The sequence below is a fragment of the Hylobates moloch genome, unplaced genomic scaffold (assembly GCF_009828535.3).
Source record: "Hylobates moloch isolate HMO894 unplaced genomic scaffold, HMol_V3 SCAFFOLD_60, whole genome shotgun sequence".
In the NCBI taxonomy this organism is placed as follows: domain Eukaryota; kingdom Metazoa; phylum Chordata; class Mammalia; order Primates; family Hylobatidae; genus Hylobates; species Hylobates moloch.
This window is the reverse complement of record NW_026652335.1, coordinates 97,151-124,123: the sequence shown is the minus strand read 5'-3', so window position 1 is coordinate 124,123 and position 26,973 is coordinate 97,151. Positions and strand designations below refer to the sequence as shown.

The following is a 26,973-nucleotide window of genomic DNA, read 5'->3' as shown; positions in this document are numbered from 1 at the left end:
CTCCCGGGCCAAAATCTCTTCTCCATCAGCACTAACAAAATAATCAACTGAAGTCTGACCCTCGGACTCATGAGCATTTAAAACCTGGATTAATATGCCAGCAGGCTCTAAAGTTAAGGGTCCTTCATTCGGGAAAGTCACAGGACCTTCCCTAGTTAGAGGCCTTTCTTGCTGGGTAAATATCTAATTCTACAAAGGGAACCACAAGCTCCAAGTCAATTGCTGGCTCTTATCTTAACAGAAAAGTTAAAAAAAAAAAAAAAATCCCACTTACCCCTCAATGGGTGCACATATTATTTCCTGTGCCTCCACCACAACCCAGCTGCCTCCCTAGCCACATTAATTCCACCCTCTACTGATTAGTGGTGAAATGACCCCTTCCAAAACCGGCGCTTAGTGGATCTGATGACTCAGAGGCATCAAAAGCTGCTGTCCTCTCTCTCTCTCAACCTCTTCTGAGACACTAGCCCGGGATAATAAGTAACCCACATTAGTGAATACTGCTTGCCACTGTTTGATGTCAGCATTGGAAGACTGCAGGTATTTACTGTATGTGCATCACTTTCCCCCTCTTTCAACAACAAAAAGCAAGATCAAAAAGGGTTCATGGCCAGTAGTCCTAACTCTCAACAGACCTGTCAGTCTCTGCAGCACACCCATCCATCCATCCATCCACCATACTTAAAACATCTGCAAAGTCCACAGCATCAGCCCACCCGCCCCTGTCCAAGTCTTACCTGTATCCACTGTCAACAGTTTCCGTGGACCTCACACTCGCTGTCGCCCTCAGAGTTTTGCTGGACAAGCCAACCACAGTTGGCGAAAGTTTGCACTTGAAGTCGGCACAAGTCCACTCCTCTTCTTCGTTCAAGGTGGGGAGATAGCCACACACGACCTTTAGGCTCCCGAGTCCCCCATTACTCATGTAAGCTGTGTTTTCTCCCCCACTCCTCACATATTCGAGGTATATATCAGAAGTCAAAAACATCTGGTAGGCATTTTCCTCCATCACCGACTGGATCTCGGTCTGCGCCTGGTCAAACATGATGGAATCAATCTGCTGCTTCTTGATGCCATCTCTTATGTAGGTCTTGGTGGCAGGCTTCAGCTGCTTGGAGACAATGCTGTTGTTCTCGATGTACCTTTTGTAGATCGCTTTGGCTACTCGTAAAGTTTTGGTATCCTTCAGGTTCATCTGCCTGAATCCATTGCAGGCAAACCAGAAGTCTAAGGTATCCACGCATTTCTCCCTCTCCAGGAAAGTTCGGAACAGGTAAGCACCGTCTTGATCGCCCAACAAGGAGTGTAAGGACTTGGTCCACCGACTCAGAGGGGAATCCGGAGATGCCCGCCCCTCCGGCTCCCCCAACCCATCTTCGTTCCGCCTGGTGTTGGAAGAGACAGGCATGGGTTTGGTGACCTGGCCCTTGCCCACCCCTGGCTGACACGGTGGGGTCTCCCCTTCTTCCCCTGGCACTGGGGGCCGCGGGGCATCCTCACGGAAGCTGCTGCTGGGGTCCGGGAGGCGAGTCACCAACATAGCGCTACTCATGGTGAGGGAGCTCTTCCCACTGAGTTTGGGAATTTTTCTTCTTCCAGTTCCTCTCAGCAATCGGCGTGGTCTCTCTGTCTCTCTCAAGTCAGCAGGGGCTCATCTGAACCTCCTCTCTGGAAAGAAAGGAAGGGGGAAGGTGGGGAGAGAGAAAAGGGTATTGATCTAATCAAAACCAGATCTACCCAACATCAAAGCAAGAAAGTAAACAGGCTTTTCAACTCCTCAAATTCAAATCAAGCAACCCAGCTATCTGCGAGGTGCTCATCTAAAGTATCAGGCGCTGCTTTTCAAAGGCGAAATCTGAGCTCCCTGCACACTTTTCGGGGTTGGGGGTGGGAGGGAGCTGTTGGGGAAGAGGCGGGGAAGGTGACAGGAAGGCCAGAGCTGGGGATGGCAGGGGGACACCGGAGGTGTAAGACACAACCTTCCAAAAACCCACTCGGCCAGGGCGCACGCAGGGCAGCTCAGCCCGCGCCTCGCCTCCCCTCCCTTCCCCTCCCCCGATACCATCAACTCCAAAAAGGCGCACTCCCAGCCGCTAGGCTGTGTGCAGGTGAAACCAATTTCGGTATATTTCCCCACTCGGCTCTGCACAGATAACTCGCGCTCCAAACATACCCTTCCCCGGCATCTGGTTCCCATTCTCCCCACCCACCCCCTCCCTCTGCGCTCCCTCTTCCCACTCCTTAAAAATTCAGAAGATCCTGGCCCAAGAGAAGCCCGCCCAGCATAGGCGGATTGGGCTCCCGGACTCCCAGATTCAGCACGCAAACGCCCCCTCCCCAACTCAGATTTGAGTGTTCGCTGCGCGCCCCTTACCCCCGCCAAGAATCCAGCTCAGTCAACACCTCTGTCTTCCCTGACCTCCCCCAAACCAGAAACCAACTCACTCAGTGGAGACTTTGATCTTCAAACTTTGAGTGAGAGCTGAGAAGCCTCGGAACCGTCGCCTCCGTGCCCCCAACCCACCTCCCGGAGCCGCGAAACCTACAAAACTGGATCACCAACCGTCTCACGCCACTACTGCCTGTGCCAAGAATCCCAAACTCTACTGATTTCAAGCCTGTCTTTTTTCCAGAGAAAAAAGTCTTATCTAACCAATAAACAAGCTGCTTTCCCTAGCACGGAAAGGATCAAACTAAGAAGGGTAGGGGCGGACTGGGGAACGGGGTGCAACCCCGGGCGAGAAGCTAGGGACCCCGGATCTGGGATGGGTGCACGCTAACCCCGACCAGAGCCTCGAGCCGCGGCACTGGGCGGCGCGGCCCATGGAGAAGTGGGGCTGCCGTTAGCACCGCGCTACCCGGGCGGTGGGAGGTGGAGCGGCCCCGTTACCTGGAAGACGAAGGCCGCCGAGACCGGGCTCTCATGTCCTCCGAGCCCCTCCGGCCCGGTCCCCCGGCCCAAATGCAACCGAAAGCCTCCAGAGCCCCGGCAGGCACACCTCGAGGCCGGAGCCCCGGGACGCGCCAGCAGCGCCCCAAGCCCGGGCGGGGGGTCGGTCCCCGGCGCCGCCGCTTGCAGAGGCGCCCGCAGAAAAAGCACAGAAAGCAGCAGCCTAGTCCAGAAATGGCGACGCGCGGAGTCTCTGCCTCTCCGCAAAAGGGGCCGGGGCGGCCACGGGCGCGGGGCCCGGGCCGGGAGGAGGGACGCGAGGGACGCGGGCGCCCCGGACTTGGGCCGGTCCTGCGCGCAGACTGAGCCTCTGCCAGCGCTGTGGGCCCCTTAGCGCGGACCCGCGGCAGGGAGGGGAGAAGGGGAGGGGGGAGAGAAGTAGGAGGAGAGGATGGGGCGGAGGAGAGGCGGGGGGCGGGGGAGGGCAAGCGGGGGGCGCCGCTACCCTTTCATCCCACCTCCCAAAGGCACTCCCGCGCGCACTCACACCCCAACTCACATCCATAACCGCGACAGCGACGCGACCCCCGGGGGGTATCTGCCCCTTCTCCGCCCCCGCCACTGCCGCCACTCGGAGAAGTCTCCTCTCCGGGCCCCCCGCCAACCCGGTCCCCGCGCTGGGGAGGGGGCTCCGGCGCAGGGCGCGCAGGGCTGCCCGGCCAAGCCCCCCCCGGAACGCTGGGCGCCAGGCCCGCCGCTCCCCTCCGCGCCGGCCCCTAGCGCGCCCCGAAATAGCCCGCCTGCCAACTTCAAAGGGCCGCCCCGCACATCAAAGCGCGCGGGCCGCCCGGCCGCCTCGGCCTCGGCACTCACCATTGATCCCCGCGCGCGCTCCGCGGCGAGACCTCGCAGGCGCCCCTGGCAGGGGCCCGGCCCCGGCCCCCGGCTCGGCTCGCAGCGGCAGCCCCGGGCCCCCCCGGGCCGGCCGCGGCGTCGGGGAACATGGGGAGTCGCGCGGCGGGGGAGGGGGTGCGGGAAACAACAATCCCGGGATCAGAGCTATAGCCACCGGCCGGGGAGGGGGAACGGCACGCCCCGCCGCCCCTTTTATGCAAAAGATCCGAGCGGGCCTCCGCCCCCGCCGCGGCCGCCCCCGGCCCCTGCGGCCCCCGCCCGGCCCGGCTTTCAACGCAGGTCCTGTTTCCAGCAGTCACTCGGCGCACCAAATGTCCTCCGGGCGCTTCCAACAAAAACTGCGCTGTGGATTTAACTGTGCACTTCAAAGGCGCGAGCCGAGCGCACGGTCCTGAAAGGGAGGTACGCGCCGGCCGCGCCCCGGGAAGCCCCCCGTAGCCCAGCCGCCGCTCCGCAGGGCCGCCCCGCCCGTGTCCCCCTCCAGGCCCGGCCTCCGCCTGGCCGGGCCCCCTCCCGCCCCCTGCGCCCACGCCGCGGCTCGGTGCGACCTCGCCCCCTGTCCGAGGGGGGCTTTCTTTGAAGCGGCTCCGCTGGGGCCGAGCCTCCACCCCCACCTTTTACAGCAGGGCCTTCGGCGGGCGCCTCGGCCGCCGGGCGGCCCCGAAATCCATCGCTCTGAGGGGTTATTTTTATTTCCCGGCTCTCGAGCTGTTACTGAGTTGCCAGGACCTTATCAAAGCGCAGCCGGCTCCAGCCGACTCCCCCGGGCCAGGCTCGCGGAGCCAGTGATCCCGCCGCGCCAATCACAGCCGCGCTCGGCCGGCCCGTGCCGCCCGCCTTAAAGGAACAGCGCCCCGGCGCCCGCCCCGCCCCGCCCCGGCCCGCCCCCGCCGCACGCTTCGCTCCCGCGTTAACCCTTCCCCGGCCTCTCCTCCGCCCCCTGCCAGCCCCCCGCGGCCCCGAGGGCGTTCTCAGCCGGAGTTCTGATTTCTTCTTTCAAGTTCTCCGGCCTCTTTGCTCCCGCCTCCTCCCCCTGCCTGCCCTCGCTCTCCCAGGCTCTGGAATGCAACAGTTTCTTGTAGCATTATGGCCATCGCAAGAACTGCAAGCAAGCAAATTTTTTTTTTTCTATCATCAAACGCTTTTCTACCTCTATTCAAGTTTCCCTGGGAATTTGGACTTGGAGGACTTTATAAAGGGAGTTCCGGCCCTGGGGTTGGCTGGCCCGCTGTCATAGGGCGGACTCGGGCCCAGCCGCTGGAGGCGTGTGCGTGCCTGTGCGCGCTTGTGCACGTGCATCTGAGTTCGGGTAAATATAGGACTGCAGTTGGTGGATGAATTGCGTTTGTGCATGTGTGAAAGTGGAGTGTGAATCCGCCAGTATAGGCCTGAGTGCTAACACCAGTTAGGAGGTATACCTCAGTGGCCTGAAGACCTAGGTCCAGCTTCCTAACCTGCTGGGCATAAGACCCTCATAGCGGCACACATTGGCCATCTCTCCCAAACAACTGCATACCCGTTACTCTTCCAAAGTCCCCCTCTTCTGCCATATGTTACATATTAAACCGATATGGAATATCTTTTTTCCCCGCTCCAAACGACAAGGCATGCATGCCGTTTTAATGTATCGAAAACTCCTCACCCCATTGTCACCTTTGAATTTCTCCCACATTTCCCCAAAAACGTTTGTTTATAAGGCACACACAACCTTCCCTTCTCCCTTAAAATGAGAAAATATGTCACAAACCCAGAGCATTATGTATTTATTCTTCTGCTGCTATAGAATGATTCCTTATGTTATGAGCGAATAATTAACTTTTCTTCCTTTTAAAAAACATAAAGGGCCAGGCACGGTGGCTCACGCCTGTAATCCCAGCATTTTGGGAGGCCCATGCTGGAGGATCATCTGAGGCCAGGAGTTCGAGACCAGCCTGGCCAACATGGCGAAACCCCGTCTCTACTAAAAATACAAAAATCAGCCGGGTGTGGTGGCACTTGCCTGTAGTCCCAGCTACTCGGGAGGCTGAGGCAGGAGAATCGCTTGAACCTAGGAGACGGGGGGTTGCAGTGAGCCAAGATGGCGCCAACTGTACACCAGGCTGGGTGACAAAGCGAGACTCCCTCAAAAACACACACACACACACACACACAAACACACACAAAGATGTGAACCAAAGAGATCCAAGAAGTGAAAGGCAGAGTCCCTGCCTCAGAACTGTGCAAGGCTCTTACTCTCCAACTTAATGGATGACGAGCCCTTTTAAATGCGAGATGGCCTGTCATTAGGCCTTCAGAACTTTAAAACATGAAAGAATTGTGGCTCTATCTAGGTATCCATAGAAAAAGAGAAGGAAGAGGCTGGGTGTGGTGGCTCAGTGTAATCCCAGCACTTTGGGAGGCCAAGGCAGGCGGATCACCTGAGGCCAGGCATTCAAGACCAGCCTGGCCAACATAGTGAAACCCTGTCCCTACTAAAAATACAAAAATTAGCCAGGCGTGGTGGTGGACGCCTGTAGTCCTAGCTACTCGGGAGGCTGAGGCAGGAGAATCATTTAAACCCAGGAGGTTAAGGTTGCAGTGAGCCTGGGCGGCAGAGCAAGACTCCATCTCAAAAAAAAAAAAAAAAAAAAAGAAAAGAAAAAGAGGAGGAAGATCCATCACCCATGATCTGCTGGAAAGGGGCAGGCTGCAGGACTGTGCGCCACCTGCCCTCAGCGTAAGGGGCTGTGTGTGACAAGGGACTGGAAAGCTCTTAGAGCCATGCTGCTGGACTCTGGCTCGTGGGTGCCATGACAGGTGGTAGCTCCTCCCCAAAACCTGCCTCTCGGTGCCCATGGTCTGTCCCTCCAGGCTCTCGACCCCAGGCAGCCAGGTTGGCATAAAGACAGCAGTACCAGCTCTGAAATGTGGCCCTGAAGCCAGCCAGGAAGGCCAGGGAAAGAGTGTGGCCCGATGACTCATCTTTGCCTTAGGACAACTGCTGGTGTGAGGAAACCAGCGGGCTCTAAAATCCCCGGCCTGCTGGTATTCTGGGGGTTCAGTGGCCCATGGACCCTCTTAGCCACCAGCTCTGAGCTGGCCCAGGGCCAAGAACACAGCCACCACCTTTGGCCACCCCAGGAGTACCAAGAGTAAAACTGTCACTGTGGTTCCAGGGAGTCTTTAGGCCACAGAGGGTGTTATTACTGGAACAGAAGTGTAGACAGAGGAGTATGGATTGCCATAAAAGTGTCTACCGTATAAACAACAGTAAAGGCACACACACACACACACACACACACACACACACAATGTGGGGGGTGGGGGAGAGAGAGAAAAATCAAAACATCTAAAATCAAAATAAACAATGTTCAGAAAAAGAGGTTTTCAAAAAGGAAGTGGAAACTTGCTCTTCATGGGCGGTTTTCCTCTCCTCCCAGTTGTCCCCACTGACCGGTCACTGCCTCCCCCAACCAGCCCTAATCACTGTAGGCTCAACTTTAACCAAAGGACTACCTCATTATCCCATGGCTGCGACCGTAGCAAGAGGGGACTGGGATCTGAGGCAGTGGACAGCTATGGGCCTGTGGGAGCGGGGGAGGGGAAGGGGACCCAAAAGCAAGGCCCGGTTTGGTTTGGATCTTCTCAGTCAATAATAACTGCTCTGAGGGCCGGGCGCGGTGGCTCACGCCTGTAATCCCAGCACTTTGGGAGGCCGAGGCGGGTGGATCACGAGGTCAGGAGATCGAGACCATGATGAAACCCCGTCTCTACTAAAAATACAAAAAATTAGCCGGGCGTGGTGGCGGGCACTTGTAGTCCCAGCTACTCAGAGAGGCTGAGGCAGGAGAATGGCGTGAACCCGGGAGGCAGAGCTTGCAGTGAGCCGAGATTGCGCCACTGCACTCCAGCCTGGGCGACAGAGCCAGACTCCGTCTCAAAAAAAAAAAAAAAAAAAAAAAAACTGCTCTGAGGGCCAGGCACGGTGGCCCACGCCTGTAATCCCAGCACTTTGGGAGGCCAAGGCAGACGGATCACCTGAGGTTAGGAGTTCGAGACCAGCCCGATCAATGTGGAGAAACTCTGTCTCTACTAAAAATACAAAATTAGCCGGGCGTGGTGGCACATGCCTGTAATCCCAGCTACTTGAGAGGCAGAGGCAGGAGAATTGCTTGAACCCAGGAGACAGAGGTTGCGGTGAGCCGAGATCATGCCATTGCACTCCAGCCTGGGCAACAAGAGCAAACTCTGTCTCAAAAAATAAAAAAAATAAAAATAAATAAATAAAAAATAACTCCTCTGAGAGCATGGTTTCCAGAACAGGTGCTTGGGTCACCTTAGGGCAGTGACTCCCTCCACCCCTGGCCTGTCCCCTTTCCTACAGCTTTATATCTGGTGGGACACTTCCCTCCCAGCAGGAGGCTGGACCAAGTGCTGGAAAGCCCTCTCTCTAGCCTCTGGCTCTCTGACTACTTGTTGATGATATTTCTAGAGGAGAATCCAAAGTCCTGTGCTTATAGCAGCCCCTTTCTCAAGATAGCACGTTTTCCATTTTCCCCTTGTCCCTGGCAGCAGCGCTATCATGTGACTTGTTGTAATCCTGCACGGTTGCCTGGAAACTGGAAAGCAAGGTGATGGATTTCTGCACATGCTCACTCACCCCCCGCTCCACCTTTAAAGAAAAACCCTACAGAGGATAAAGAGTCCACTTTGCCTAAGTGCAGACAAGTTTAATAAAGCAGAGAGTGATTCTTTGCTGGAATTATATACTGGGTTGAAATCCTAGAATCCCAGAAAACAAGGACTAAGGGCTCCCTGGGAGGCATCTGGCCAGATCTCTGACCTTTAGTCAGCCCCACAAAAACCACTGTGCAGGGGAAGTCACACCAGCTGGGACTTCAGAGGAGCTGAGACCCAGGACATTGCTCTCTCAGATTCAGTAACTTTGTCTTTTATTCCTTTGGAAAAGTGCCGCCTTAGACAATGTACGTTTGTTTGGGGAGGAAGGCGAAGAGAGACACAGGTAACCTTTCCTAAGACTGGAGGTTACCTAACCACGCTGAGTTTCCATTTGTTCACCTGTAGACTGGAGGAAACCTCCCCTGCAAAGGCTGTTGTGAGCCTGAGCAATACGATAAACGCCTGGCACAGAGCTGGACACACAATAGAACATGGTGGTTATTTTCACAGAGTAACTCTGTTTCCTCAATAGCCTGTTACCTATTCTGGGAAGAAACCCCCTATCTCCAAAGCAAAGATACCGTCCATTGGGAGCGACAGTCTGGGGAAGTCTGACCCCAGGAGGCTGACCACAGGGGGCCTAAAGGAGATAAAGGAGGCTGTGCCCTGCTACCATCTTTCAAGGACAGTCCTATGCAGAAAGAAATAAGCCCAGGGGCCATTCAAGTGTTATCTACTCCAACCCTTCATTTAAGAAACTAGACAAATTGGCTGGGTGTAGTGGCTCACACCTGTAATCCCAGCACTTTGGGAGGCTGAGGTGGGTGGATCACCTGAGGTTAGGAGTTCGAGACCAGCCTGTCCAACATGGTGAAACCCTGTCTTTACTAAAAATACAAAAATTAGCTGAGCATGCTGATGCAGGCCTGTAATCCCAGCTACTCGGGAGGCTGAGGCAGGAGAATCGCCTGAACCTGAGAGGCAGAGGCTGCACTGAGCAGAGATCGCACTATTGCACTCCAGCCTGGGCAGCAAGAGCGAAACTCTGTCTCAAGGAAGAAAAGAAAAAGAAGAGAAGAGAAGAGAAGAGAAGGAAAAGAAAGAAATCGGACAAATTAAGCAAAGAGAAAGTGAGATTTCCCCAGGATCACTTTGCCCGTATCAGAGATGAGCTGGAACTTCTGAGGGGTCCTGAATCCTGGCCCAGTCTCTTTTTCCTCCACACCATAGTAAGGAGACCCAGGGTGGGGCTGGCTGAGTTGGAGGGGGCAGGACCATCTGGAGGTCTTGACTTTTACAACAGGACTAATACATACAATCTGGGATACTTTCCTAAAAGAATCACAACAGGGCTTCTGTCTGAAATCCCTCTAAAGCACGCTTCATCCAGCCCCTACCTGTAGGTAGGTTGCCTTGACTCTGCCAGCTGGGCTACCCACAGCCTGATCTGGGACAGTTCGACCCACATCTTGTAGAGTGGCAGCCATTTACATGGGCATCTCCGTGAAGTCGATCCACCTAAGGGGGAATGGACCTACTTCCTCTCCCCTTTGCAGAGGAGGGACTGGGAATGCCAAGGTGGAGATTTTGAAGCCACAAGGGGAAAAGTAAGGTTTCCCTAAGAAATCCCATCTTCAAGGCCAGGTGCAGTGACTCACACCTGTAATCCCAGCACTTTGGGAGCCCAAGGTGGGCGGATCAGCTGAGGTCGGGAGTTCAAGACCAGCCTGGCCAACGTGGCGAAACCCCATCTCTACTAAAAATACAAAAATTAGCCTGGTGTGGTGGCGGACACCTGTAGTCCCAGCTACTCGAGAGGCTGAGGCAGGAGAATCGTTTGAACCCTGGAGGCAGAGGTTGCAGTGAGCCGAGATCATGCCACTGCACTCCAGCCTGGGCGACAGAGTGAGACTCTGCCTCAAAAAAAAAAGAAAAATCCCATCTTCAGAAGTGTTGGGGGAATTTATTTGTTGATAAAATATCTTTTTTTATATGAAATTAAAACACGGTTAAACAGTAATTTAAAACTTCCTAATTGGATTGACTTTCGAGTGCTTTTATTATGGATTGTAAATAGAGCTGCAAACTGCTGATTTTTTTCCGGCATCTCACCCTTTGTGGTCTTCAAGTTTGGCTTTTAGGAGTTGGCCTGAGCTTGTAACCAGAGGAGAGCACCGATATACCTATATTAAAACATACCTAGAAAGAGGTTTTGCTTTCTTTTTTCTTTATTATTATTATTTTATTTTATTTATGTATGTATGTATTTATTTATTTATTTTTGTTTTTTGAGATGGAGTCTCGCTCTGTCACCCAGACTAGAGTGCAGTGGCATGATCTCGATTCACTGCAACCTCCACCTCCCGGGTTCAAGCAATTCTCCTTTCTCAGCCTCCCAAGTAGCTGAGATTACAGGCCACCACGCCCGGCTAATTTTTTTTTTTTTTTTGTATTTTCAGTAGAGACGGGGTTTCCCCATGTTGGCCTTGTGATTCTCCCATCCTGACCTTGTGATCCGCCTGCCTTGGCCTCCCAAAATGCTGGCATTACAGGCGTGAGCCACCGCCCCCGGCCCAGAGGTTCTGTTTTCTTAAGTGATCTTCTCCACAGCGAGAGACACCAAAACAAAGGGCGAGGTTGGGGGAGAAAACAGCCCCCCAAGGTCATTTTTAGAAAAGGAACTGAAAAATAGAAAGGAATCCCCCTAAAGTCATCACGCCAACCTGCGACGCGTGTTCCTAAGCCGCCCCCCGTAGACATTTTCCTCACCTTCTGATATCTTATTTTGCTCATTTTAAACAACTTCTGGGAAGCAAAGTTTAGCTGAGCTTGAAATAAGTTGCCTTATTCTCCTCTGGGCGCAGTGGCTCATGCCTGTAATCCCAGTACTTTGGGAGGCCGAGGCGGGCGGATCACGAGGTCAGATCGAGCCCATCCTGGCTAATATGGTGAAACCCCATCTCTATTTAAAAAAATACAAAAAGTTAGCCGGGCGTGGTGGCACACGCCTGTAATCCCAGCTACTTGGAAGGGTGAGCAGGAGAATAGTTTGAACTCGGGAGATGGAGGTTGCAGTGAGCCGAGATGGCACCACTGCACTCCAGCCTGGGGGACAGAGCGAGACTCTGTCTCAGAAAAAAAAAAAAGAAAAAAAAGAAACCTGGGCCACATCTAGACTCCGCCTTCTCCCTCAAACGCCTCCATTCATTCACCCAGCCCTGTTGATTCTGCCTCTAAAAAATCTCCCACCACCACCCCCTGCTCCGCAAATCCACAACCGCTATCACGGCTCTTGCCAAGGCCAGCCAAATGTTCTAATGATGCTTCACACCTACAGTTTATAGCCCCAACCCCTGACCCCCGTTACATAGTGCTGCAATGGTAAACATTGTGCGGTGCAAAGCCACCCATGTCATTCTCCTGCTTCAGATCCTCCCCGGCTGCACATAACCTTCAGGATAAGGCCCAGAACCCTTTGTGTGGTGCGCAGGTAGCCGGCCCAGGCACAGGCCCTTTTCCAGCTCTGTTTCTTTTTCTATCTTTTTTTGTTTGTTTGTTTGTTTGTTTGAGACGGAGGAGCCTCGCTCTTGTTGCCCAGGCTGGAATGCAGTGGCCCAATCTTGGCTCACTGGAACTTCCGCCTCCCAGGTTGAAGTGATTCTCCTGCCTCAGCCTCCAGAGTAGCTGGGACGACAGGCACATGCCACCATGCCTGGCTAATTTTCATATTTTTAGTAGAGACGGGGATTCACCATGTTGGCTAGGCTGGTCTTGATCTCCTGACCTCAGGTGATCCACCCACCTCGGCCTCCCAAAGTACAGGAATTACGGGCGTGAGCCACCATGCCCGGCTCTCCAGCTCTATTTCTTGCTGACACCCCCTTGTCCCTACCATATGCATAGTGGCTTGCCTCTCCTTTTCCTCCCTGGCCGACTGCCCTCCCTCTGCCACTTCTTCAGTCCTCTCCCACCTCATCCCCCGAGACCGGGCTAGAGCCTGTCCTCCTACTCCTGTGGCATCTGGGGCTCACCTCTAGCAAACACTGTGGCTGATCTACTTCTCTGTCCCCCCCACTCCACCATGAACTCTCTGAGGACAGGGACCCTGTTTTGTGATGCTTGCATCCCTTGAACTAGATTGTGGGAAGGAGGGACCTGGGAGATATTTAACAGCTGGTGAAACCTGTGTACCGGCCAATCAGAACTGATACCAGCCTAGGGTCTGGAACAGGGTCTTGGAAACCCCTTGCCAGAGTCAAGCCAGTAGTCGCTGTGTCATGAGGAGCTGTGGTTGGCATCCTCTAAGTTGGGCCCTGATGATCCCTGCTTCCTAGTTCCACACCCTGCATACTTCCCTCCCCTTGAGCATGGGTGGCATTTGACTCTCTTCTAACAAATAGAGTATGGCCGATGTGACAGCACATCCACTCCACATTAGGCTATCGAAAGGCTGCGATTTCTTCCTTAGGTGCTTTCCCTAGAATCTTGAGGCATCCCTGTTGAGGGATCCGTGTGACGAGGGACAAGCCCTGCCACCACCCAAGTGATCTCAGAAGCCGAATGCCACCTAGGCAAGCCTTGACATGATGCAGGTCCAGCTGCTGGCTTGCTGGTAGCCTCATGGAAACCTCAAGGAGGAGGCACCCAGCTAAGTCTTGTCCAGATTCTGGACCCACAGATGAAGATGTATCCTCTGGGGAGGGGAGTGGTGAAAACCGACGTGCTGATGAGACTTCGCCCTGTCAGTTAACATTGCTAATGGTAAGAACCCAGTTGCAAGACGTACAGGTTGTGAATCTTTTCTATACTTTATTTATTTATTTATTTATTTATTTATTAATTATGTTTTCTTTTTCTGAGACAGAGTCTCGCTCTGTTGCCCAGGCTGGAGTGCAATGACGTGATCTCAGCTCAGTGCAACCTCTGCTACCCAGGTTAAGGTGAATCTCCTGCCTCAGCCTCCCGAGTAGCTGGGAATACAGGTGTGCGCCACCATGCCTGGATAATTTTTGTAGTTCTAGTAGAGATGGGGGTTTCACCATGTTGGCCAGGCTAGTCTCGAACTCCTGACCTTGAGTGATCGATTGGCCAGCCTTGGCCTCCCAAAGTGCTGGGATTACAAGTGTGAGGTACTGTACCCGGCCCTTTTCTGTACTTTATGAAATGACAGCACATTGATGGTCAGTGACGACAAGCATAAGCTATTGGCAATAATTATCACATATTTGGGCCAAGCCCAGTGGCTCGCGCCTATAATCCCAGCACTTTGAGAGGCCAAGGCAGGTGGGTCACTTGAGGTCAGAAGTTCGAGACCAGCCTGGCCAAAATTGGCAAAACCCTGTCTCTGCTAAAAATATGAAATAATTAGCTGGGAATGGTGGCAGGCGCCTGTAATTCCAGCTACTCGGCAGGCTGAGGCAGGAGAATCCCTTGAACCTGGGAGGCAGAGGTTGCAGTGAGCTGAGATGGTGCCACTGCACTCCAGCCTGGGCGAGAAAAGCCAGACTCCGTCTAATAAATAAATAAATATCACATATTTGAAGTTCTTCAAAGGTTACTGGAAATTCCTACTGAAATATATCAAAATTCTCCTAATAGATTAATAAAGAAATATCAAATTATTTTGAGATGTTACTGAGTTACAGGATAGAGACATTTGGTCACACTCAAAAGCAATATTTGCTTTGCTGCCACCTTTTTCTTCCCAAATGGAAAGAACTCATTGGTCTAGGAGGTAAATGTGAATAGTCCTTGCAAACTATTGCATTCAGATTAGAGGAGAGGAAATGACTCTTCCCTATGGAGTGACTAGGAACCTGGGAGAAAGAGGCTAATAAGAGTATCGTGTGACTTAAATGTGGTGGCAAAATTAGCGGGGACATGGGCTAATTCTATGCATGATGATGGTTTTTAGAAAGCAGACCTCGGAGTCCCTGTCACTGAATTTAGATGGGAAGTGGTGGGGGTGGGGGTGGGGATTGGCGGGGATTGGCGGAGAGGATTCCTGAATGGTATGGCTCAGAAAGACTTTGAAGAAATCTTGGTATTTGATGACCCTTTTAATGACAGTGTGCCCTGGGAGTATGTTCTCTAAACAAACAAGGAGAAATGGTCTACAGATCAGTATGGTTGAACGTTAATAGCTTTCTTAGCAAAAACATTACTATCACAAACAATAAAATGTGTAGATTGGCCAGGCGCAGTGGCTCACGCCTGTAATCCCAGCACTTTGGGAGGCCAAGGCGGCAGATCACGAGGTCAGGAGATAGAGACCATCCTGGCTAACATGGTGAAACCCTGTCTCTACTAAAAATACAAAAAATTAGCCGGTCATGGTGGCACGTGCCTATAGTCCCAGCTACTCGGGAGGCTGAGGCAGGAGAATTGCTTGAACCTGGGAGACGGAGGTTGCAGTGAGCCAAGAATGCGCCACTGCACTCCAGCCTGAGCAACAGAGCGAGACTCCGTCTCAAAAAAAAAAAAGAATTGTAAATTGAGACTCACCTCCTGGTAGTCATGCTCTTTTGGTAAATACTTTTGCTGATAACTTTTGAGCATAGAAAAAGATACAATAATTATTGAAACTAGAAAATCTATCTTGATAGCTTCAGTGAATCACCCAAACACCTAAGGGATGTTGGGGGGAAAAAAACTGGTCAGGTGCAGTGGTGCATGTCTGTAATCCCAGCACTTTGGGAGGCTGAGGCAGGGTGGATCACTTGAGCCCAGGAGTTCGAGACCAGCCTGGGCAACATGGTGAAACCCCGTCTCTATAAAAATACAAAAATACAAAAATTAGCTGAGGGGGAGGGAGAGCATCAGGATAAATAGCTAATGCATGCTGGGCTTAATACCTAGGTGATTGGTTGATAGGTGTAGTAAACCACCATAGCACACATTTACTTATGTAACAAACCTGCACATCCTGCACATGTATCCTGGAACTTAAAATAAAATAAAAATTAGCCAGGTGTGGTGGCGCACACCCGTAATCTCAGCTACTGGAGTCAGGGGGCTGAGGTGGGAGGATCGCTTGAGTCCAGGAGTTTGAGGTTGCAGTGAGCCGAGATCGCACCACTGCACTCCAGCCTAGGAGACAGAGTGAGACCTTGTCTCCCTGAAAAATAAAAAAATAAAGAAAAGAAAAGAAAGTGAGAAAAAATTCAGTGAAAAACAAGTATTTAGCTAGCCCAGCTTTTCAGATAAGGAAGACTGGAGCAAGACATCCCACCAGCTTCAACGGGTTAAGCAGAGTCAGGTTAGGTGACAAGGCAAATCTTTTAGCTGTTAATATTGTTCCCCGCCCCCACACCACCCCCACTGAAACGAGCCTTTCTTTTTGCAAACTGCCTTGTTTTCAAGAAGCTCAATTTGTTAAATGCATTCATCTGTCTACCTTTGTATAACTTTTCACAGGAATCCATTGGTTCACAAAGCAGAAAATGATCAAGACCTGGCGGCCTGACTTGGGGGTCAAAAAATACGGTCACAAAGAGCAGAGTGCAGTGAGTAAGGGGCTCCATCCCCATCCTCTCTTCTACTCCAAGGTCAGAGAGGAGCCAGAGCAATTTGTAAGAGCACAGAGGTGTGAGAGGCAGGTGCCAGACGTGGCCTGCCCAGGGAAGGAGGGGGAGGTAGGGTTGCTGTCTGCAGAGTGGATATTCAGAGAATGCCCTTGGGGACACCCTCAGCTGTAGAACAGATTCCCGAGGTCAAGACCAAGAAAGGCACCAGGGCCACCCAGGAAGGGAGTATGGGGCGCTGTGGGGGCGCTTCACCCATTTCCGCTCGCTCAGGCAGCCACCCACTTTGTGCAGGTCCAGCAGCTGCTCCGGCCAAACCTGGCTTATCTGTAACAGACCTGGCCCTCCCCCACTCCATTCCCATCCGTTGAACTTTGACCTTTTCTCCCCAACAAAGGCCACCTGCTTTCCTTTCTCTCGCCGTCCCCAGGAGATGCCCTGCTCTGAATTTCCCTGTGAAAAGGCATTAACCTTAAACTCTACAAGACAATGGAGGGTCTTGCACACCCCTAGGGAGGCAGTTGTGCCTGGGAACATGGGGCTGGGTCTTTTCTCGGGGAGCCAGGGCAGCACGAGGAAAGCAGGCACCCAAGGCAGTGGGCACTGGGGCCCCAAATGGAACCCAAGAGCAGGGTCTCCGCCCTCAGCAGCCCCCAGTCTGGGGGAGGGTGGGAAGAGGACACCGATAATCCCTGTTTTGATATTTTTTGTGCCACATGATCGGCAGAAGAGGTGAGACAGACACAGGGCACAGGAGAGTTGGAGACTGTGTGCAGCTGAGAACAGGAACTGCAAAGACCCCAGGCAAGAGAAAGCTCTGCCTTTTCCAGAAACTCATAAAAACTGAGAACCAGGAAGAGCAAGGGAGGGAGAAAGGTGAGGTGGGGCAGACTGGCCTAGGCCAGCTTGGCAGAGCACTGTGGGCCGCGGGGAAGAGGTGTTTTCTTTATCCCAAAGTGTCTGGCTGAGCCAGGGGAGTGTGGCTCAATGGTTCAACACAGAGGCTCTGGAAAGGGACGGCCCCGCTTCTTATGGAGAGTCTGTCATTCCTCTGTGCCTTGGTTTCCCCAAGTGTATAATGGAAGGAATGGTGGTGCCTGTCTGGTGGGTCGTTGGGAGGATTAAATGAAGAAGTGATGCAGCCGAGTGTGGTGGCTCACGCCTGCAATCCCAGCATTTTGTGAGCCCGAAGTGGGCAGATCACTTGGGGTCAGGAGTTCAAGACCAGCCTGGCCAACATGGTGAAAACTCAACTCTATCAAAAAATACAAAAATTAGCCGGGCATGGTGGCATGTGCCTGTTGTCCCAGCTACTCGGGAGGCTGAGGCAGGAGAATCGCTTGAACCCAGGAGGAGGAGGTTGCAGTGAGCTACTGCACTCCAGTCTGGGCGACAGAATGGGACCCGGTCTCAAATCCCAAGTAGCAAAGACAACAGGCAAATGGCACCATGCCCGGCTAATGGTTGTATCCTCCCTGATGCCCAGGGAATACCTGGTAAAGGTTAGACATCTTTGGAAAAAAACAAAGAGAGCAACCTGGCCTAGGGCCCTGCTCCCCCAGCTAGGGAGGTCCTACAAGTTATTGGGCTCTTAAAGATGCCCCCCCCTTCCCTATAAAGTGGGAATGAAATATGACAGATTTAAGGTTAGGTTTGAATGGAAATAGTCTAGCCAGTACATTTAGTTTCTGAAAGATGTAAGTGCTCAGCTTTCTGGCACAAATGGCTTCCCGAGGCCCATAAAGGTCTTGGCGCACATTTAATCTTTTCACTGCTCATTGCAAGTCTTCAGCTAGGGGTAGCGGCTGCAGCCAGGTGACCCCTGGTGAGTCTCCGTCAGAATGTGCCCACTCCCATGCTCAAGTCTTGCTGTGATGACAGCAGGGACTTCTAGGTACTTGCAAATGGTCAAGTGTTCTTTGAATTCAGGAGCCCTGAACTCTTTACAGCATCGCAGCCCCCAGCCTTGCTAGGCGCCCCCATCACCACTACCCCCCAGGCCTTCGTCTGGCACCAAAAGCTGCACCGATGTGTTCTATAATTTTTTTTTTTTTTTTTTTGAGATGGAGTTTCGCTCTTGTTGCCCAGGCTGGAGTGCAATGGCGCGATCTCAGCTCACTGCGACCTCTGCCTCCTGGATTCAAGCAATTCTCCTGCCTCAGCCTCCGTAGTAGCTGGGATTACAGGCCTGTGCTACCACGCCAGGCTAATTTTTGTATTTTTAGTAGAGACGGAGTTTCACCATGTTGGCCAGGCTGGTCTCGAACTCCTGACCTCAGGTGATCCACCTATCTCGGCCTCCCAAAGTGCTGGGATTATAGGTATGAACCACCACGCCCGGCCTTGTTCTATAATTCTTGTTCCTCCTCCCAAGAGCTGTAAGGTGGGCCCCAGGGGGCACCCAAGACCAGGTCCAGAGGGGACAAAGGAGGGGATGCACAGAGGTAGGAAGCCACAGTGAATCTCTCTCAGAAGTATTTTCTGCCACGTGTCTGCATGCAGCCTGGGCGAGGTTGTTTTTATTGCATATATGAGGTACTGGATTTTTCTTTCTTTCTTTCTTTTTTTTTTTTCGATGGAGTCTCACTCTGTCACCCAGGCTGGAGTGCAGTGGCGCGATCTCGGCTCACTGCAAGCTCCGCCTCCTGGGTTCATGCCATTCTCCTGCCTCAGCCTCCCCAGTAGCTGGGACTACAGGCGCCCGCCACCACGCCCGGCTAATTTTTTTGTATTTTTTAGTAGAGACAGGCTTTCACGATGTTAGCCAGGATGGTCTCAATCTCCTGACCTCGTGAGCCGCCTGCCTCGGCCTCCCAAAGTGCTGGGATTACAGGGTGCTGGATTTTTCTAAAGGTGCTTGTCCAGACAGCCCAACCAACATGGTGCCATGAAAGTTGCCAGGGCCAAGCCTTCCACTTGTTTTGTATCCAGCACCATGTGATATTAAGAAACAAGTGAGCCAGGAGCGGTGGCTCACGCCTGTGATCCCAGCACTTTGGGAGGCCGAGGCAGGTGGATCACGAGGTCAGGAGATCGAGACCATCCTGGCTAACACAGTGAAACCCTGTCTCTACTAAAAATACAAAAAAATTAGCCGGGCGTGGTGGCAGGTGCCTGTAGTCCCACCTACTGGGGAGGCTGAGGCAGGAGAATGGCATGAACCTGGGAGGCAGAGCTTGCAGTGAGCCGAGATCACGCCACTGCACTACAGCCTGGGCGACAGAGCGAGACTCCACTCAAAAAAAAAAAAAAAAGGGAAAAGAAAGAAACAAGCGAGGAAATTAATGAACAAGAAGTAACACCACACTATGGACTTTGGAGTCAGAAAGACAAATCAGATTTCAAATCCTGACCCCACACTGACTAGCTGAGACCTTGAGTAAGTTGTACATCCTTTTTAAGCTTTAATATCACCATCCATAAAATGGAGCTAAGGATAAAGACCCACTTTGTGAGGGTATCCTTCATTCGCTGGGTGAAATCACCTGTGAGCTATCCTTTTTTTTTTCTTTTTAGACGGAGTTTCACTCTTATTGCCCAGGCTGGAGTGCAATGGTGCGCTCTCGGCTCACTGCAACCTCTGCCTCCTGGGTTCAAGCAATTCTCCTGCCTCAGCCTCCCCTGTAGCTGGGATTACAGGCGTGTGCCACCACACCCAGCTAATTTTGTATTTTTAGTAGAGACGGGGTTTCTCCATGTTGGTCAGACTGGTCTCAAAATCGAGACCGCAGGTGATCCGCCCACCTCAGTCTCCCAAAGTGCTGGGATTACAGGCATGAGCCACTGCACCCGGCCGAGCTATCCTTTTCCATATGTTTCCCACCTAACAGGTCCAGGATATTGTGGGTATCAAGATAATATATGCAAGCCGGGCATGGTGGCTCACGGCTGTAATCCCAGCAATTTGAGAAGCTGAGGCAGGTGGATCACCTGAGGTCAGGAGTTTGAGACCAGCCTGGCCAACATGGTGAAACCCCATCTCTACTAAAAATACAAAAATTGGCCGGGTATGGTGGTGGGCACCTGTAATCCCTGCTACTTGGGAGGCTGAGGCAGGAGAACTGCTTGAACCTGGGAGGTGGGGGTTTCAGTGAGCGGAGATCGCGCCAGATTGCACTCCAGGCTGGGCAACTAGAGTGAAACTCCGCCTCAAAAAAAAAAAAAAACCAAAAAAAAAACAAGATAATATATGCAAGGCGCCCACCACAGTTGCTGGCACAGAGGGAGCAGAACGTCTGCTGGCCTTGTGGTTGGTGTTAGTATCTTCTTCGTAAGTGCTCTAATCCAAAAAGCCAACCTTGGATACCTGGCCAGAGTAATCAGGCTGTCCTGTAAGTATGGCTGCTAGGCCAAGTCGGGCGCTCCTGTAGACCCTTGCAGACTGGCCTGGCACCAGCCACAGGGAATCCACTGCCCGGCCCTCAGTGGGAAGGTGGACCAGCAACACAGCTCAGCTCCTTGGCGCCATCTTCCCTCACAAAAGAGCGGCACTGTCTGAACCCCCAGGGCCAAGGAGCAGTAAAAGGCTGTAAAGGCAGAGGGAGGAGCCGCCATAAACTGGAGCCAGAGTCCTTAGCAGTTTCCTTTCTGATAAGGGCTTCAAGGGTTTGGAGGAGACCTGCTGTGATTTCCTAGTCTGGGCTCGCGTGCCCTGGATGTTTGAATCCTTGGGTCAGAGTGCACAGAGGGAAGATCAAGGAGGAGAAACCATCAGAGGGGACAGGAAAGGGCAGGAGGGGGCATCCGACGAAGGCCAAGAGGCAGGCTACAGAAGGGGCCGTGGAATAACACCAAAAGGGTGGCTCGGGCGAAGGCCACTTCCTGCACGCCAGGCCCCTGTGAAGGGATCACCTCATTCGCTCTCCCACCCAACCGAGAGTGAGACAGCCCCCCCATTACCAACCTATTTTTCAGGAGACCCGGGTTAGAGGCAGGATCTGCTACATCATGTGCAGGGTACAGTGTAAAATGCAAACGTCAGCCCCCTTTTGCACCATTTATTAGGAATTTCAAGATGGCGACCACAGAAGGTTAAAGCTAGTGGGCATCCTTCTGAGCGTGGGGCCTCGTGTGACTGCACCAATCTCATGTCCATGAAGCTGACCCTGTCTAGAGGGGTTGAGACGCTTGACAAAGGTCACATGATAGTAAGAAGCGGTGGCTCTGATGTGAACACAGTGCAGTGGGATAGGACAAAGCCCCGGGTGGGTCTTTTAGTTCTTCCCATCCTTTCTACAAGATGGACAGTGCTCAGAGAGGGTCAGGGAGCTGTTGAGGGTCACACAGCTCCCTGAGAGGTGGGTTCTTCCAATAAGGCAGGGAATTCAAGATGGGCCATTGTTTTGGAAGATGTCAGTCTCTACTTGCTTAGACAAGCAAAACACACACCCAAAACACACCCAAACCAGGACACCAGCAGCCTGGAAATACCAGACAAGAAAGTGGAAGAAAATATATAATGAGGCCAGGCATGGTGGCTCATGCTCATAATCCCAGCACTTTGGGAGACTGAGGGGGGCAGATCACTTCAGGTCAGGAGTTCAAGACCAGCCTGGCCAACAGGGCGAAACCCTGTCTCTACTAAAAATACAAAAATGAGCCGGGCGTCGGGGCACACGTCTGTAGTCCCAGCTACTCAGGAGGCTGAGGCAGGAGAATCGTTTGAACCCGGGAGGCAGAGGTTGCAGCGAGCCGAGATCATGCCACTGCACTCCAGCCTTGGCAACAGAGTGAATGAGACTCTGTCTCAAAACAAAAATCACAACAACAACAAAAATACATATATATATATATTATAAAATGAGTTTTATAGAATTGTAAGCTCATTTTCTGAGCGAGGGGACTTTTTTTAGTGAGTGCGAACAGATAGGAATGATAACTTTCCTGGCCCTACAATCCTCTAGCATTTCCATCCCCTTAGACACCCTGCTAGGGTAGCGGTGGTGGCCAGGGCTGGAAGGAGCTGCTGCATAAATGTCCTCCAGGTTGGAAGTGTGGACTCTACCACCAGGAACTCACCTGCCTCAGGCCCGGGGCTGAGGTCTGCCTGTCTTGTGCCCTCTTTTGCAGATAGGCGTTTCCTTAAACCCCTGATCCAGTGTTAGCTTTCCCTTCTCTAACAGGCATCAGTGTTCATAGGCCCCCAACTCTGAAGGCAGCTAGTCCGAGCTGCTGTTTTTCAGAGCAGAGCCATCAAACTCAAGTGGCATTTTTATTAATTTTCCGGTTGACTACATGTTCTTATCAATTAAATGGACAGCCAGGAGGGTTAGTGGTGAGAGTCCAGGTTGGGCTCAGAGGCCTACATTCCAGTGCTGGCTCCAGCTCCCTCGTGACCCCAGACACTCTGGGCTGCCAGAAATCCTCATCTACACAAGGAGGGGCTTGAACATCAGCCTCTGCCTCCATGACTCTTACATTAGCGGCTCTCCTAGCCCCATTCTTCTTCCTCACTGCATATGTTAGTCTGGAAGGCAGCTCAGCCTCACCTCCAAGGTGGACAGACTCATCAGAGCAAAGACTTCAGAAGGCACCCACTGTCTTCTTCCCTTTTCACAGCCTGGGTTGTTGTTGGCCTCTTTGGAGGCTGGCAGGGAGAGGAGAGGTCCTGGTCTTGGCCTTGAGTCTAGCTCTCAGGTACAGCATTCAAGGACAACAGCAAGGATATAGGCAGATGCTAAGAGGTTGGGACCAACCAACGTATTCCCGCTATCCCTGTGGCCTCTTCCAAAAAGCCATCATACCTCCACTTCAAGCGAAAGAGCCAGGTTTCCTAAACACTCCTAGAGTTAGTGGAGTCTAAGATGTCATCCTGCACATTCCTGAAACCATTCCAAGCATGTGGGGTTTTGTATAATCATAGGAATTAGGAAATAACATTTATGCCTATAGGGGATTGAGAAAACCGTGGCTGCACATGGCAACATTATATAGTCATTGAAATGGTAATGGTGTTGTGATGATATTGGAAATGCTTATGATGTAATATTAACTCCAAAGAGCAAAGTGCAAAACTGGATAGAATATGTACTCAGCCAGGTAAAATACACAGGAAAAAACCACCAGGGTCAGGCGTGGTGGCTCACGCCTGTAATCCCAGCACTTTGGGAGGCCGAGGCAGGTGGATCACCTGAGGTCAGGAGTGCAAGACCAGCCTGGCCAACATGGTGAAAACCTGTCTCTACTAAAAATAAAAAATTAGCCGGGTATAGTGGTACGCCCCTGTAGTCCCAGCTACTTGGGAGGCTGAGGCAGGGGAATTGCTTGAACCTGGGAGGTAGAGGTTGCAGTGAGCCGAGATCATGCCACTGCACTCCGGCCTGGGCGGCAGAGTGAGACTCCCATCTCAAAAACAAAAAACAAAACAAAGCAACAACAACAACAACCAGTACAGATGATGGGATCGTGGAACATTTTTTTCTTGCTTTTTGTATTTGCATTAGCACGTTTCTGTTGCTGGCCACCCCAGCCCCTTCCTGAAGCCAGGCCTGGCTGGCTATATTTTGTACCATGTGACCCCAACCCCTTCCTGAAGCCAGGCCTGGCTGGCTATATTTTGTACCATGTGACCCCCACCCACTTCCCCCTTCCCCCTTCCCAGTCACAGCTGACTGGGATGTCACTTGTGGGTAGCCAGCTATAGGCAGGCCAACACCATGTGACTTGAGTAGTCTGGCCTAGAAAGATGAGCTGAGTTATTTGTTCAGCTTTCCTCTTGAGCTCAGAAATGTGAACTGAGAAACAAAGAAAAAATTTTGCTCTGCTGGATCGAAGCTGTGGAGGGGACCAGAACGCTGCTGGAGGAATGGCCACCTTAGGCAAGGGGCTTGTTGAGGCTATGAGGGGGCAGGGGCCAGAGGCCAGCAGAGAAAGCCAAGTCCTGGGGACAGAGAAGTCAACAGCAGCCACCTTGGCCAATTCCCCCACAAGCAACCTTATTCTTGCAACACACTCCCATTTTCCCTTGAGGTAAACTGAGAGGGTCTCTGGTCCTTGCAACTGAAAAATGTTATCTTACACCTTCCAAAATGTCTATGGCTCTATACTATTATTATTATTATTGCTTTTGAGACAGGTTCTCACTCTGCAGCCCAGATTGGGGTGCACTGGTGCTATCATAGCTAACTGACCTTGAACTCCAGGACTCAAGTGATCCTTCTGCCTCAGCCGCTGGAGTAGCTAAGACTACAGTGTGTGTCACCATACCCGGCTAATTTATGTATTTATTTATTTATTTATTTTATTTTTATTTTTTTGAGACAGAATTTCACTCTTGTCGCCCAGGCTGGAATGCAATGGGGTGATCTCAGCTCACTATAATCTCTGCCTCCTGGGTTCAAGGGATTCTCCAGCCTCATCCTCCCGAATATCTGGGATTACAGGTGCCTGCCACCATGTCTGGCTAATTGTATTTTTAGTAGAGACGGGGTTTTGCCATGTTGGCCAGGCTGGCCTCGAACTCTTGACCTCAGGTGATCCACCCACCTCAGCCTCCCAAAGTGCTAGGATTACAGGCATGAGCCACCACACCTGGCCTTGGCTAATTTTTTTTTTTTTAATTTTTTTGTAGAGATGGAGTCTTGCCATGATGCCCATGCTGATCCTGAACTCCTGGGTTCAAGCGATCCTCCCTCTTCACCCTCCCAAAGTATTGGGATTATAGGTGTGAGCCACCGCATGCAGCCTATATAACTTTTAATAAAATAGAGAACCACCAAAAAGGGAAATCCACAGCATGTCAGGTGACCCTGCCATTTTGGAATGCCTTCTTATACCCAGTCACATACTATAAATTTGCCTGGTCTTGTGTCTTTCCACCAGGGCTATAGAAGAGCTAGAGTTCTAGGTTGTTGGGACATTGTGCATCCCTGGATGTCCATCTGGGGCTTTGCCATCAGACAGTCTCAGCCAGGGCCTGTTGGCAACGAACTGCCAGGGCAGCAGGGCCTCGTCACCTTTGACAGGCACCTTGGCATTGCCTATCTTGTGCTGATCACATCCTCAGACAACGTTTGGTGGATCCCCATTTACATGTGGTCTCTGTACTGCCTCACACACTCTCAGCTCTCTCTTTCTCTCTTTTTTTTTTTTTTTTTTTTTGATGTTGTTTCACTCTGTCGCCCAGGCTGGAGTGCAGTGGCACAATGTTGGCCTACAGCAACCTCTGCCTCCCAGGTTCAAGCAATTCTCTTGACTCAGCCTCCAGAGTAGCTGGGATTACAGGCGCCCGCCACCACATCCAGCTAATTTTCATATTTTTAGTAGAGATGGGTTTTCACCATCTTGGCCAGGCTGATCTCGAACTCCAGACCTCAAGTGATCCGCTCACCTCGGCCTCCCAAAGTGCTGGGATTACAACTGTGAGCCACTGTGCCCAACCTCTCTCTCTCTCCCTCACATGCACTCACACACGTGTGCACGCACACATGCATATGCTGACACACACACACACAGATGCTCAGACACACCCAAACCAGGACACCAGCAGCCTGGAAGTACCAGACAAGAAAGTGGAAGAAAATATATAATGAGTTTGATAGAACCGGAAGTCCATTTCCTGCGTGAGGGGACTTTTGTGAGTGAGTACAGACAGATAGGAGTGATAACTTTCCTGGCCCTATAAGCCTGTAGCATTTCTATCCCCTCACACACTTCTTCCCTTGAAGTTTCTGTTCTTCACACTTCCTGCTATCTCAGGCTCTTGGCCAGATCTGCGGACTTGAAAGGCACAGCGGAATGGCCTCAAATGTTCTTCCTCCTGGATAAAATGCACACAACTACGCTTACCTGTCTATTAGCGGACTTTCTTCCTCTTTGCCTGAAATGTGGATTGCTGAAGAGAAGAGGCCCAGGATGAAGTGGGAGAGAGAGACCAAGGAGAAAAAGGGGAGGAGTATGGACTCTTCTTTTTTTTTTTTTTTTTTTTTTTGAGATGGAGTCTCGCTCTGCCGCCTGGGCTAGAGTGCAATGGTGCGATCTCAGCTCACTGCAACCTCTGTCTCCTGGGTTCAAGTGATTTTCCTGCTTCAGCCTCCTGAGTAGCTGGGATTACAGGTGCCTGCCACCACACCTGGCTAATTTTTTGTATTTTTAATAGAGATAGGGTTTCACTATGTAGGCCAGGCTGGTCTCGAACTCCTAACCTCATGATCCACCCGCCTCAGCCTCCCAAAGTGCCGGGATTACAGGCGTGAGCCACCGAGCCTGGCCGTCTTCTTAAAGTCTAGCTTGGTGCACCCACCAAGCCTAGTGTACCCACCGCCGTCTCCCTCCAGTCAGACAGGTTTGATGCATCCCAAAGAAAACTGGTTTTGGTGACCTCAAGTCTGGGCTCATATCCCAACTTCAGCATTTAAAAGCTGTGTAAGGCAGTGACTCACACCTGTAATCCCACACTTTGGGAGGCCGAGGCAGGAGGATTGCTTGAGCCCAAGAGTTCGAGACCAGCCTGGGCAACATAGCCCCATCTCTACAAAAAAAAATTAAAAATTAGCCAGGCATGAAAGCTTCCACCTGTGGTCCCAGCTACTTGAGAGGCTGAGGCTGGAGGATTGCTTGAGCCTGTGAAGTCAAGGCTGTAGTGAGTCATGATAGCACCACTGTACTCCAGCCTGAGTGACAGTATGAGAGAGACTCTGTCTCAAACAAAACAAAACAAAACAAACCCAACTCTGTGAGCTTGAGCAAATTTCTTTTTTCTGATTTTTTTTTTTTTATTTTTTTATTTTTTGAGACGGAGTCTCGCTCTATCACCCAGGCTGGAGTGCAATGGCGTGATCTTGGCTCACCGCAACCTCTGCCTCCCGGGTTCAAGTGATTCTCCTGTCTCAGCCTCCTGAGTAGCTGGGATTACAGGTGTCTGACACCACGACTTGCTAATTTTTATGTGTTTTTAGTAGAGATGGGGTTTCACCAGGTTGGCCAGGATGGTTTCAAACTCCCGACCTCAGGTGATCCTCTTGCCTCAGCCTCCCAGCTGTAATCCTC

General features: G+C 51.9%; 1 protein-coding gene across 6 annotated transcripts in view; it reads right to left on the bottom strand.

Moving 5' to 3' along the window:
- Nucleotides 1-26,973, bottom strand: part of LOC116463765 (axin-2) — a 116,960-nt gene that overhangs the window by 28,495 nt on the left and 61,492 nt on the right. For 3 of the 6 annotated variants that reach the window (XM_032147020.2, XM_032147028.2, XM_032147025.2), the window contains one exon: nucleotides 738-1,668. In XM_032147020.2, the coding sequence (XP_032002911.1) occupies nucleotides 738-1,552 (815 nt within the window). In that variant the 5' untranslated portion in view covers nucleotides 1,553-1,668. Of the gene's footprint in view, nucleotides 1-737; nucleotides 1,669-3,763; nucleotides 4,105-4,419; nucleotides 4,619-26,973 lie in introns of those variants that run through there. The other 3 variants (XM_032147024.2, XM_032147029.2, XM_032147026.2) reach the window with 2 other exon arrangements.